The sequence below is a fragment of the Anneissia japonica genome, unplaced genomic scaffold, assembly GCF_011630105.1.
Source record: "Anneissia japonica isolate Jap-2015-1 unplaced genomic scaffold, ASM1163010v1 scaffold5067_len495651_cov149, whole genome shotgun sequence".
Taxonomy (NCBI): Eukaryota; Metazoa; Echinodermata; class Crinoidea; order Comatulida; family Comatulidae; genus Anneissia; species Anneissia japonica.
Window position 1 is genome coordinate 412,431 of NW_022754121.1, and position 14,061 is coordinate 426,491.

The window sequence follows — 14,061 nt, forward strand, 5'->3', positions numbered from 1 at the left end:
CTATGTAAATGTTTCCGTGCATTTTTTGATCATCGCTTTAACAATTTTAACTGCATTCTCAGCCTGACCATTATATTGAGCAAAATATGTACTTGATGTCGTTTGGTTGATGTTCCAGTAATTGGTGAATTTCTGGAATTCTTCACTGGCAAATTGAGGGCCATTGTCAGACACAAGAAACATTGGCGTACCATGCACTGCAAACCAGGATTTCAGTATGTTTATCACGGCTGTTGAAGATGAGCTCCTTAGTTGACAAACTTCGATGAATTGCGAGTAGTAATCTACACCAACAATGTAATTGTTATTTTCGATAGTGAAGAGATCGATTCCAACCTTTTGCCATGGTTGATTACTGTTGTCTGGATATGTCATTGGTTCTTTGGGTTGCATGGGTTGATGTTTCTGGCAGGTTGAACATGACTTTATGCTTTTTTCAATGTCCATGTTTATTTTTGGCCAGAATATGACCTGTCTGGCTCGTCTCCTGCATTTTTCAATTCCTTGATGTCCAGTGTGTAATTTACTGAGCATTTCATTTCTCATGTTGCCAGGTATTATGATTCGGTCACCTTTGAATACTAGATCACCTTTAACTGACAGCTCATCGCGATAGTTCCAGTAATCTCTTGTTACTAGTGGGCATTTATGGCGCTAGCTAGGCCATCCTTCTTTAATTGTGCGATTTAACTCTTTTAGCGATTCGTCTTTGCCTGCTTCAAATTCTATCTCTTTCAGTTTTTCATCAGTTGTAGGTAGCGCTTGTATGATCGACGGCACATACATATCAATGTCATCATTGAACTGCTGTTCTGAAGAAAGTTGTACTGTTGGGTCAACCGCTCGTGACAGAGTGTCTGCTGTTTGGAGTGATTTTCCTGGTACATATACAATCTTAATGTCATACTTCTGCAGGCGCAATCGCATTCGCTGTAAGCGTAGAGGACCATCAGCCAATGGTTTGGAGAAAATTGATATGAGTGTCTTGTGATCAGTCTCACAAATTACTGATTGTCCATAAAGAAATTGATGAAAACGTTCGCAGGCAAACATTGTGGCTAGGCACTCCTTTTCTATTTGGGCATACCTAGTTTCTGCAGAAGTCATCAATCTTGAGGCGTACGCAATATGTGCCCATCTACCATTGTGTTGCTGGGGGAGAACTGCTCCAATGCCATCCTTTAAAGCATCGGCACTGACCTTACATTGTTTGTTTGGATCGTAAAATTGTAATACTGGTGCAGTTGTCAATAGTTTGTTTACTTCTCTCCATGCGTTCTCTTGCGTGTCCTGCCACACCCAGACAACATTCTCTTTAATAAGTTCTCTAAGAGGGGCAGTGATGGTTGATAAGTCCGGAATGAATTTTGCTAGATATGTGACCATGCCAAGGTATCGCTGCATCTCTGGTTTAGTCGATGGTTGTGGCATGTTTGTAATGGCTGTTATTTTTTCCGGGTCAGGTCGTATGCCTTTGTCGGTCAACATATCTCCGAGAAATAAAACTTCCTTGACACAGAACTCACACTTCTCTCTGTTTAGCTTTATACCGTTCATTTCTATTATGTCAAGTACTTGGCTTAATTTCTCTCTATGTTCTTCAATTGTCTGAGAGGATAGTATAATGTCGTTTTGCATTGTACTCACTCGTGGTACATGTGCCATCATGTTGTTAATTGCCATTTGAAATCCTTCGCTTGCGCAGTTAATTCTAAATGGTAATCGTTTGAATATGTATCGTCCGACTGGAGTAATAAACATGTGAGTTTAGCACTCTCTTTATCAAGGGGTTGCCGCCAATAGCCCGATGTAAAATCTAATTTTGTGAAGTATTTTGCATCAGTAAATTCGGCAATAATTTCTTCCCTTGATGGAAGCTTAAAGTGTTCACGCTTTATAGCTTTATTTAGATTTTTTGGGTCGAGGCAGATGCGAATATCACCATTTCGATTATTTACCGTTACAATGTTGCTGACCCACTCTGTCGGCTCAGTAATTTTTTCAATGACGCCCATTTCTTCCATACGATCAAGTTCTGCTTTGACTCTGCCTCTGATTTTGAATGGTATTTTCCTGCAGGGAATTTGAACAGGTCGAACAGAGTTATCAATATCAATGTGATATGGTTTGAGAAGGCATCCAAGACCTTTCAAAACATTGCTATGTTTATTTATAATGTCTTGCACATGATGAATGTCACTGGCTTTGCGATCAATTGAGTTAAGTGACGCTTGCTTAAACTTTGGTGCGATCAATTAAAGATTTAGGCATGTGTCGGCACTTAATAGTGGTTTATATTGACTATGTATACTGGAAATATTCCCTCTCGGTCTTGGTAGGCTATGTGTAGGTTACATTTGCCCAAAATAGGAATTTCTGCGTTAGAGTATCCTTTAATTTGTGTATTGACACATCTAAGCGGTGGCTTTTCCATTAACCGACTCGGACATAGGCAAAATGTTTACTTTTGCTCCACTATCCAACAAAAATACTATCCCGCTACCGTGTACGTCAAGTTTGCAGTTAAATTAATTTGAGGAATTTGAAATATTATTACACTTGATTGTGCTTAAAATAAAATCATCATCCTCAGAAGTGATGACGGCCATTGCATTTGTCACATATTTTGCCGTATGCTGGACATGATTTTGGTCCAAGTGTTGTGGCACACATTCTACAGTCGAATGTTTTTCTACTTGTATTCTTTTTGGAGGTACTGTTTACATTTAATGCATTTAACTGACTTGCTGATGCTTTCAGTGTGTCATCTGACATTTCTTGGTTCTGAGCAATGCTTATAGCCTTGTCTAGGGTAAGATTGTCTCCGTCCATACATTTTTCTTTTACTCTGGGATGTTTGGCCCTTAGGACAATTGCATCCCGCAACATTCTGTCTTCGAGATCGCCATAGTCACATACCTTTACTAAGATTCTAATGTCCGTTAAGTCATTAAAATTCTCATTTCTCTGCTGGCATCTTTTGTGAAAGTCGATTGTTGCTTTTATGATATTGCGTTTGGGTTTCAGATAATTTTCAAATTTGCTAAAGACTCCACTAAGTGTCTCATTTTCCGCAGGCACTTTTGCTTGGTCACCAACTGCAGGTTGGGCAGCGGTCCATACAAAATGTTCCATAAATTTCTCGTCCTCTATCTCCTATATGTATGTCATTAAATAGTTGACTTTTTGGATTTCTGTCTTAGTATCTAAAGGGCCATCAAACGTGAACTGGCAATGCTGTTTAAACCTTTTAAATTCACGCAGTAAATCTGGCGATGCCCAGTCCATTGAAGGCTTATTTTTAGTGGCCATCGTAAATGTGTGAAAATTGAACGTACTCACAGACTTTTTATATATTCACCAAAACACGAGAGTCCACAGATCCAAAGAAACACAGGTCTAAATTAATATTTCAGTAAAAGTAACAGTCAATGAACAGAACAAGTATTTTCACAGGTAACAATGATCCTGGGTTCTAAGTTCTGACACCATGTAACATTTCGTTCGTTGTTTAGTAAGGCAGTAATGAAGACAAGATAATATAATTATGGTAGAGTTGTTTATTCAGTCTAAGCAATGCAGCAAGTGAAGTCACACCTAGAATCATAGCCATAAAATATGTAATAGTATATCATTACTCAGTAGCTTTGGTTTGTAGGGTACTGGTTAGGATAGGTTGTCATGGTAATTGAATAGGAATCTGAATAGGAATCTAACCTATTACTTTATAGTTTCAATCTCTAGATTTATTGTATACTGGATATCATTACAACTTAACCTCAACGTTCGCGAACGTTATAAGAACGAATTTGTTGTTGTTGTTGTTGTTTTTGTTTTTTTGTTGCTAGGGGAGGCTTGTTTTACCGCCTCAGGAGGTAAATAAAGGAAAGAAAGAAAAACTAAACTACAAAAGGCTGTTAACGAAACACAATGAGTTGACGGAGTTAAAAGAATTCGGAGAATCGTTTTGATACGTCAATAGCCTTTGTACTTTTAAATTGTTAATTTTTAATTCTAAGTATTCTGAACAATAAAAAAACATGAATAAATATGTGGATAAGCAACTTTAATACACGTCAGAGTACCAGATCGTTTAGTGTATTGAAATCATTCACCACTTTGGTCTCACTGAGGAAGCATCGAGCAACTTCAACCTAATATCAAAGCATTTCAGCCAGGAGTGCAAGGTACGTATTTTTATCTAACCTTAATAAATATATTATTATGATTTTAGCACCAATGTTGGAGAAATATTTTCTGTCCTTTTCTGGATGATCATTCAGTGTCAACTAAAAGGACAATTAGGCCTAATGATTAAACCTTCCCAAGAAAAATATGTCAAAATTTTCCAGAGGCAAAAAAAAAAAAAATAAATAAATAAATAAATAACTAAAAAGTAAAATAAAATAAAATAACAATTAAAAAAATGTTTTTAAATTGCTCAGGGTTCATGGGGAGAGTTTTTATGGCTTAGTATGGCTCAAAATTGTGCGTTTAGACGACGATTTTAGGAATAGCTAATCAAAATAACTTTATTTGGATAGGCAAATTAATATTTTTGGTAAAACCTTGTCGTGGCATGACGACGGGGGTCCAGGAGGCATGTCTGACAGGGACACCCCTGCCCCCACCCCTGCTGGCACCACCACTGAATTTGCTATGCTACGGACAAGGCTCACTGCTTGTCCTTAACCATACATGACGGATTCACCTTCCTGAGAAATCATACAAGCCTACCAATATTGTAATATAGGTCTATACTCAGATAAGATAGTATCGAAATGCACGCCATCGTGCCTATACTCATTTGTTGAGAATAAATGAGCAGGTAAACAGATAGACCTACGAAAGCCTATTCGTGCCACTTAAGTATATAAAATCATCAAAATGTAATCCGAAATTTCGGATTAGTAATCCGAAATAACGGATTAGTAATCCGTTATTTCGAATTAGTAACTCGTTATTTCGGATTACTAATCCGAAATTTCGAATTAGTTATTCGTTATTTCGAATTAGTAATCCGTTATTTTGGATTACAACCCGAAATTTCGAATTAAGTAATTCGTTATTTCGAATTAGTAATTCGTTTTTTCGGATTACTAATCCGAAATAACGAATTACTAATTCGAAATTTTGGATTAGTAATTCGTTATTTCGGATTACTAATCCGAAATTTCGAATTAGTAATTCGTTATTTCGAGTTAGTAATTCGTTATTTCGGATTGCTAATTCGTTATTTCGAGTTAGTAATTCGTTATTTCGAATTACTAACTCGAAATAACGAATTACTAATTCGAAATTACGGATTAGTAATCCGAAATAACGAATTACTCAGGAGCGAGGACGTAGGCCTAGGCCTAGAGAGAGAGTTGGGACGCGGTAACGTCTTGCCCTAGTTTTCACACGTTTCACTCGGTTTCAGTAATTTTGAAAGGAACACACGAATCATGCTGTCATAATAGCGTTGTTACAAATAAAAAGAACTAACATAATTGTCCATTTAATATTGGCATGTATTTAATATTCTATTCATTATTTACTACAGTGAGAAAAGAAAGAAAAGCAGTATTTACACAGGATCTCAATAAATAGCTATTAGTATGGTGATTATGTCTTGCTGAGCTATACTGGAAAAAAAGTCTAGTTTATCATAAATTATAGTGTACTGTATAATGTCTGTTTTTGCATTATCAATAAAAAATATTTTCATTAAAATCGAGACAGCTGAAAATAATTATAGGCCTATGTTTTTCTTTAATTTTTTTATGTATAAACTGAAATCTTTTTTTGTTGCAGTAATTTTTGTTGTACCTGTTACTGTACACAATTCAGTTATTGCAATTCGTAAAACATTATTACAAAGACAGACTCTCTTCAGGATTATTTGGTTGAGACAGTTGTCTTTCTTTTGTCACATGTGTACTGGCTCTAGAAAATTCACTCAGTAATTCATTATGTTGTATTACTAATTCGTTATTTCGAGTTAGTAATTCGTTATTTCGAGTTAGTAATTCGTTATTTCGAATTAAGTAATTCGTTATTTCGAATTAGTAATTCGTTATTTCGGATTACTAACTAGAAATAATGAATTACTAATTCGAAATTTCGGATTAGTAATCCGAAATAACGAATTACTAATCCGAAATTTCGAATTACTAATTCGTTATTTCGGATTAGTAATCCGAAATAACGAATTAATAATTCGAAATTTCGGATTAGTAATCCGAAATAACGAATTACTAATTCGAAATAACGAATTACTTAATTCGAAATTTTGGATTAATAATCCGAAATAACGGATTACTAATTCGAAATAACGGATTACTAATCCGAAATAACGAGTTACTAATTCAAAATAACGGATTACTAATCCGTTATTTCGGATTACTAATCCGAAATTTTAGATTACATTTTGATGATTTTATATACTTAAGTGGCACGAATAGGCTTTCGTATAAACCTAATACAAGTTTCGAAACATTTTTTAGCATCAGAATTACAGATCATGAACAGCTTGTGTGACTGACAAAAACATTTGGGTACAGAACAATAACATTTTGTGTATTCTGGGAAAGTCCTGTTTAATGCTGCGATTTCTTTTTTAAATATATTGTGATCGCAAAGCAAGGTCATTTCATTATCATGTAGGTATTTCCAATAGCCAACTTCCTCTTATTTTTTTTTTATAAATGACTACAATAATAACCACAAAAAAAAATCGAATCCTCTCTCAAAGGGGATTAGTTTTTGTTTTCTGCAGAAACCCAAAGGGGCACCTCATTGCATGGAATTTATGAATTAATACAAATCGGCACCCCTTAGTGTTTAATACTCTGTCATTTATTTTCTGTACTCACTGCTTATGTTTGCTTGTGTGTCAAGAAGTGCCTGTTTGGCAATGCATTTCCTAGTGCTTTGACAAAAATAACAAATAGCCGTTTCATTTCACCACAGCATTCCTCAAAGCAGAGTGAAAAACAAACAAACAAAACAAAACAAAGCTGAACGCTGTGAATAAACCAAAGTAAGTAGATATTTACTAATACTAATATTTACTGAGCTGAAGGCAGTGGTGGCGCCAGGACCTGCCCGACGGAGGGGTTAAGGCCCCGACGGGGGGAGGGGGCTAGTGGAGCGAATCGAGTCTCACTTGGATGGAGGCCTGGGGGCCGCCTAGGGCCCCCGGTGGGGGTCCAGGGGGCTAAGCCCCCTGGAAGCCACGGGTATTTGATGAATTATTGCGATTTTTTATTACTTATTTGATAGGCATCTAGTTACTATAATATCACTTTATGTAGGCTATGCTTTCTAATGTTGAAATCAGCTTCCAAAACCAAAACATATATAAGTATACAATAATAATAATAATAATAATAATGATTTTTTTTTTCTGTAATCCAATGCGCTTTTATTATGTTAGACATTATTTAAAGTATTGCCGGAAAATGCAATAACAAATTAAAGTATATTTACTAAAACTTTAAGAGTTTAAATTCTATTATATTTCCAAACAAAATTTAGTGTAATTTTATTATCTATCCATCGTCGAATTAGGAGGACATCTTGACTTTTTATTAGGCCAAAAAAAATTTGTCTTGGCTACTTCCGACCGACCCAAATTTTTCGAAATTCAGGGTCGGTATTTTAGCTTTTTTTCCCCTTGACTACAATGAGGAATATATTTTTATGAGCAAATAAGGCCGAAATATTCTTGGTCAGGTTAGAGGCCAAGGCAAAGCCTATTTTACCTGATGGTGCGCGATGCGAATCCAAAATTGTTGTATTATTTGTGTATTTTCTACTTTTTAGGCGTAAAAACATTTTTGGTTGTTTAAAAAGCCTTCCTACCGACTACCCAGTTTTTGAATTTTCCCAAAATGTGGCCAACAAAATTGTTTTTGGCCTTAGCTCTATATTTTGCCTAGCAAATGAAATTTCAGTGTCTAAAATGATGTTAATATAATATTATCAAATAAACTTTTTTTTAATTGTTTTTTAATTCTTATTAACATTATTGCATTAACAAAGATTTTTAAAATGTGTTTGACCCTTGTATTTATTAATACATTATTTCTCTTAAACAAGTGTAGTACACTGTAAATTTAAATTCTTGCAGTACAGTAACCACTACAGCTGAACAACTATATTGTTTAGAGATTTTATACAATATAATTGACGAGTTTATTTAAAATGTTGTAATTCACCATAAATAATGCGTGACTTTTACTTAGAAACAAAAGAAAACATTCCAAACTTCTAAACATAGAACACTTCGTCACGTAGCTTGTGACCGATATAAAAATAATACGGAAGAAGTCCTCTATATAAATTGCACCTAGTAAATAGTACGGAGGATTTTGATTGATATCCTTAATGGAAAGTTCAACGTAATAATGTGACCTTAAAATAAGGAAGTCCATTTTTTAACTTCATACAACACCTGTCTCTTATACACATCTAGATGTGTATAAGAGACAGATATATATATATATGCCAATCATAAATCCTATCCTTTCACCGCCAGTAAATCAAAAGCGAAAGAAATCAATCAAACCCCCAATTGAGTCAGTCCAGCACATACAATTTGCAATGAAGCTGAACTTTATTGCCAGCAGTATGGAGTAAAGAATATTCTTTACTCCATGCATATATAAAGCAATATTTGTAACAATGAGAAAAGATACCGTGCCTTTAGGCACATAATACTGCCTATTCATAATTAGTAACAAATGTAGCAATGGTGAATAGGAGAATATATACAAAATATTCGTTTCCTGATAAATCCAACTAGGACACATTTTCAAACAACTGATGCATGGTTTAATTTCTCACTGGGTGCACCTTTGTCTTTTTCATACAGTTGATAAAGAACTTTTTCTTTTATAGGTTATGCATGATATGATCTTTACATCATTGTTCATTTAGCACTGTTTTTTCATCATTTGATTAGTTATACCACAATACTACGCAGCAACATTGATTCTATATGTTACTTAATTATAATAAGGTATGACTTCTAGGGTTTTCTTTGGCAACAGTATATCATTTGTTTGAAGAAGTGTCCTGGTTGGGTTGTATCTGTGATATACCAGGGGTAAATATGTATGACACTCACTTTGACAGCAAGAAATCACATTTTAATTCTCGCCGCCAGGGGTACATTTTCAAACAGTTGATAAGGAACTTTTTTATTTGATAGGCTATTCCCGATACGATACTCACATCACTTTTCATTTATTCAAGCTCGGTTTTCACCATTATTTAATTATATAAACAGGGTACTACACACAAAAATTAATTATATATATATATATCTGTCTCTTATACACATCTAGATGTGTATAAGAGACAGGCTTAGGTAGGGCCTAAAGTTATCTATATACTTTTCTAATTTTTTCTTGAGGTTTCTTTTATTTCTTTTCACTTTCTCCATTATATTCATTTTCTTTTTATTTCTTTTCCCTTTCCAGTTTTTTCTTTTTCTTTCCGTTATTTCTTTTCCTTTCTTTAATTTTCTTTTCCGTTCTTTGCCTTTCAATATTTACATATGTTTATATATCATTTGAAAATGATAATTAGCCATCTCATAGACATCATGAGGTCTATTTGATATTAGTGTTTTCACACCATTAATTGAGTATATGATTTATGTTTACATAATTTCATTTATGCTATAACTAGCTTAAATATAAACAACGATGTTTAATATCTGCATCTATCTCTCCTGCACTTGCTCTCATACCATACAAAGCAGTTATTTGCTTATTTTTTAAAATTTTAATTACTTTCGATTGATTATCAATTTGTTATTCCTTAACTGTTTTCTATTAATTTTGTTTAATTTCCATTTCTTTCATGTACCTTTCTTAATTGGCAAACATTCTGAAATCCAACGTGGCAGTTGTCGGACTTCTTTCTAAATGGTGTTACTTTACTGCCATAGGCAGCTTTTACTATGATTATGAGATGTTTGATGATTGCATGATATCCCTAATTATACATATACACAATCTTGATTCACAGTGCTAGTACTTTACATATGTAAATATGGAAACAAATATTGTGGCCGCCATCTTGATATCCAATATGGCAGCCATCTTGAAATTCAATATGGCGGCCTTCTGATATAATCTCTGATATCTGCATGATACTCCCTGATATCGAAAACACGAGTAGATATCTTTGACAGTGCTAGGTGTTGTAGATATGACGATATTTACAACAATTATATAATTAATTTGGCGGCCATTTTGAAATCCAGTATGGCAACAATCTTGAAATTCAATGGTGGCATTCTGACATAATTTCTGATGGCTGCATGATAGTCATTGATATCGAAAACATGGGTAACGGTCTTTGATTGACAGTGCTAGGTGTTTTAGATAAGATATCGACAAAAATAACAATAAGTAATTTTGGCGGCCATCTTGAAATCCAATATGGCGGCGCCATATGACATAATTTCTGATGATGGCATGACACTCCCTGATATTGAAAACATAGGTAATGATCTTCATTTGGCAATGGCATGTGTTGTAGATATGAATATATTGGCTAAAATCAAATATTTTGGCGGCCATATTGGATTTCAATATGGTGGCCATTCGGAGACGTTATTTTTTGGGGTCTATTTTTTTTTAATGATCTTTAGGTATCATAGTATCACTGTGGGAAGTTTCATGCTTTCTTCCAGAAGTGCACGATTCTACCTGAAATTCAACCTTAGCCGCTCTATTACCTTTAGACTCAGCCCTTATCTTAATCCAACTTCTGGTTTAGATTGAAGTTTCTAAACAACATAAATTATAAAACATCAATATGAGCCAAATCTGTTTCATCCCCATGGATCATACCCACACACAGATACCAACATAAACTTATGTATCAATATATACTTATTCATTCTTTCTTTTTTACAGTCGCTCTCGACAACAATTCAGAATAAAACACAAGTATGACAGATCGATACGTTTTATGTGATTACAACACAGCAAAAGATAAAACACCAAGAATTCACTCCAGGTATGGCAATTTACAAGAGGCCGAAGCAAGCTTTAATAAATCTGCCGAGAGAAAAGTACTTAGCGTGGTGCTTTACGATACTGAAAAGGACGAGGTTCTTAAAATCGGTATCGATGGAGAGCCAATTCACTTGGTCGAGGCTGTTGAAAAGGCAAGAGTTGAGAAGAAACTTAATGTAGTTGCCAATGCAGCTGCCAAAGCAGCTGCAGGAATTGTCATTGGAGGGATTGTCGGAGCACTCACTGGTGTTGCAGTTCCGGGTGTTGGTGGAGTAATTCTTGCTCATTTTCTAGGCCCATATTATGCCATTAAAGGGGACGCAGCTGCAGCTGCTGGTGCTGGTGCTGGTCTGTGGGGTGGCCTATCTGGGGCCGTGATAGGAACGATTATTGCTCCAGGAGTAGGGACTTTAGTAGGGGGTATTATAGGGGGAGCAGCAGCTGGTACAGGTACAGCAGCACTTATTAAATCCCTCACACCACCAAGCCCAAAATGTACCAATTGCAAAGGAGCAGGCTTGGTGGATGATTATAGGAGATGTCCAGAGTGTAATGGATATGGGTACAAAGAGAAGTAATCTCAGGTGCAACTTTACTGTTAAATTGATAAACACTGAAATTATGTTATAACTCCCTTAGAATGCTTCTTAGAAAACTTCTATTTTGTAGTGCTAGTTTCATGTTCGTTACTGCTGATCTTCCTTCCTTTAATGAATTCATCAGGCAATCTTTTTTCACTTTAATTCTACGCATTAATGCTTCTGAAAACAAACCGGTATAGTCTTGCGTTGTCAAACACATGCTGATTGTTTCCAAATTAAGTACGAGATGTAATGATCTTTTACATTAGTATAGTTTAAGCAACTGAATGATTTTCAATTGGCCTACATTCAATTTGAAGTTTTTCTGATGACAATTTTTTCAGTCCACTTTAATAATGTTGAAAGAAAGTAGGATTTTTGACAAACCCATCTTGTGAAATTGAGTAAGAAACGATAAATTTAGGTCGCCAAAACCTAGAAAACATATATAAGAAAAGTTGGATATAAGAAAATTAGTGGTAAACAACTACTACACAAAAAATAAATTAAAACTTTATACTAATAGAATAAATATAATCATCATCTCAAAATCCTAATATCTAAACATGAAGTTATTAATTGTGTTTGTATTTAATAACTAATCAAGTCAAATATCAACTCCTCTAACTTAATTCAAAATAAAAATGCCAAAAGGCAGAATCTAACTCTGTAATATTTTCCTGGTTTTCATATTGATTGCTCTAGTAGTTAGTCTTCCTTTTAATAAATATATTTGTTGAGTTTTTTTAGGTGGTCTTTTTGTTTTTAATATTGTATAAGAATTGTTTTAGGTAGCCTTCTTGTTTGTTTGCACGACAATATTGTAAAACAGCGTTACCATCTCGTCTATATTATTTATTCTGCCTACATATGTTAAAATAAAACAAAAAATCGTCATAAACATAGAACAATTTTAAAGTATTTGTGGTTGCTAAGCTTTGTCTACACTATCTGAAAAGTAATTTGATTCGAAAGCTAAAAATGTCTATGATTCATCTTTAAGGATATTTTCGAATAATATCTTTTGTAGAACATCAAGTGAATGGACTTGTTGTCCAATAATCTTACCAGGTTATCTAGGGATTCTATGAAACAGTTTTTTTTATTACTGTTCCTGAAGAAGAAAATACAGTGCAAAAAGTCAAAATGCTTTGCACAATAGATTTATACCTAGAACAATGAAATATGATTATTAATTTGAAAAGCATTTAGTCTCCTCAGGAAAAACATTTTTTCTTAGTTTACAGTAAGTGCATTTTGCTTGTTTGTCAATGTTCAACTGGCAGTCTAAACAACGCCAATATATTTATGATGGTCTTTAACAATTTAAATACTACTGTAGGGCCCGCCTACTGAGAGTAATTACTCTTAAGCGGGGACCCCAGGGGCGGATTTAGGGGGCCGGCCCGGCCCCGGCCCCCCTTTTGAGAGGTAAAAAAAAAAGAAAGAAAAAGAAAAAACGATAGCCCAGAACGCCTCAAAAGTCGTTTTCAGGCATCTAAACACCACCAATTTAACAGTAAAGAACGATTTTCTTTTGATTCAGATTGGCCTTATCATAGTATTCTGTTTCAGACCAACATAATTCGTGGTACCAAAGTAACATTTTATCAAAACTTTCAATTAATTTGGTTACTTAACCGTCTTTATATTGGTACTTCCAAGCCTATTTGACCACGTCCATGATTTGGTTAATAGTGGTTTTTTTTACTGTTGCAACTGTGCAATTGATTGATTTATTTGTTGATAATGCTTATCTTATATTGGCGAAGCTTTAATGGGGCTTTGATCAATCAGACACAATATAATACAGTACGCAAATGACGATTTATACATATAACGTTGCACACAAATATTCTAATAAAAAATTTGTTTGCAAAATTAAAGTTGATTATTTTTTTAATAGTCACACGATATTTGTAACGTTGCCATTGTCTAGGAATTAAATGCAGTCTTTCACTTTAAAATGTATCTGTAATTGAGAAAAGAAATACTTTGCTTGCAAGGGGCCCAACATTTGTTCTATTCGGGCCGGCCCATGACTCTTCGATACACTGCTGCTTTAGATATAGTTTAGTTTTTAGCATAGGGTATTTTAACTAGGATACACAGGGGCGGATTTAGGGGGAGCCGGCCAGGCCTCGCACGCCCCCCCCCCACCTTTTTGAGAGGTAAAAAAAACAAAAACAAACAAAAAAAACAAAAAAAAAACAAAAAAAAAAACAAAAAAAACAAAAAAAAAAACAAAAAAAAAAAAACAAAACACGATAGCCCAGATCGCCTCAAATGTTATTTTCGGGGTCTAAAACACAGAAATTTCGCGGGGGCATGCCCCCGGACCTCCTATTCCAGTTTTGTCCCGATCAGCCCAAATTTCGTTCCCCCTTTTGGCCCCCTTTCCTTTATACATCTCTGGATCCGCCCCTGATACATCCCATTCCCGATAGCTAACAGTGTCC

The 14,061-nt window shown here is 34.8% G+C and overlaps 2 protein-coding genes across 2 annotated transcripts; one reads left to right on the top strand and one right to left on the bottom strand.

Moving 5' to 3' along the window:
- LOC117123122 (uncharacterized protein K02A2.6-like) lies at positions 1-546 on the bottom strand. Its single transcript, XM_033268966.1, has one exon. The coding sequence runs from the start codon at positions 544-546 to the stop codon at positions 1-3; it is 546 nt and encodes a 181-aa protein (XP_033124857.1).
- Positions 547-4,065: 3,519 nt separating this feature from the next.
- On the top strand, positions 4,066-13,488 carry LOC117123128 (elastin-like). Its single transcript, XM_033268977.1, has 3 exons — positions 4,066-4,187; positions 6,955-7,024; positions 10,920-13,488. The coding sequence occupies exon 3, from the start codon at positions 10,955-10,957 to the stop codon at positions 11,597-11,599; it is 645 nt and encodes a 214-aa protein (XP_033124868.1). The 5' UTR covers positions 4,066-4,187; positions 6,955-7,024; positions 10,920-10,954; the 3' UTR covers positions 11,600-13,488.
- The last annotated feature ends 573 nt before the right edge of the window (positions 13,489-14,061 follow it).

Bases quoted from the DNA above. Each gene is read 5' to 3' on its own strand.
- LOC117123122 (XM_033268966.1), bottom strand. From the start codon at position 546: ATGAGAAATGAAATGCTCAGTAAATTACACACTGGACATCAAGGAATT.
- LOC117123128 (XM_033268977.1), top strand. From the start codon at position 10,955: ATGACAGATCGATACGTTTTATGTGATTACAACACAGCAAAAGATAAA.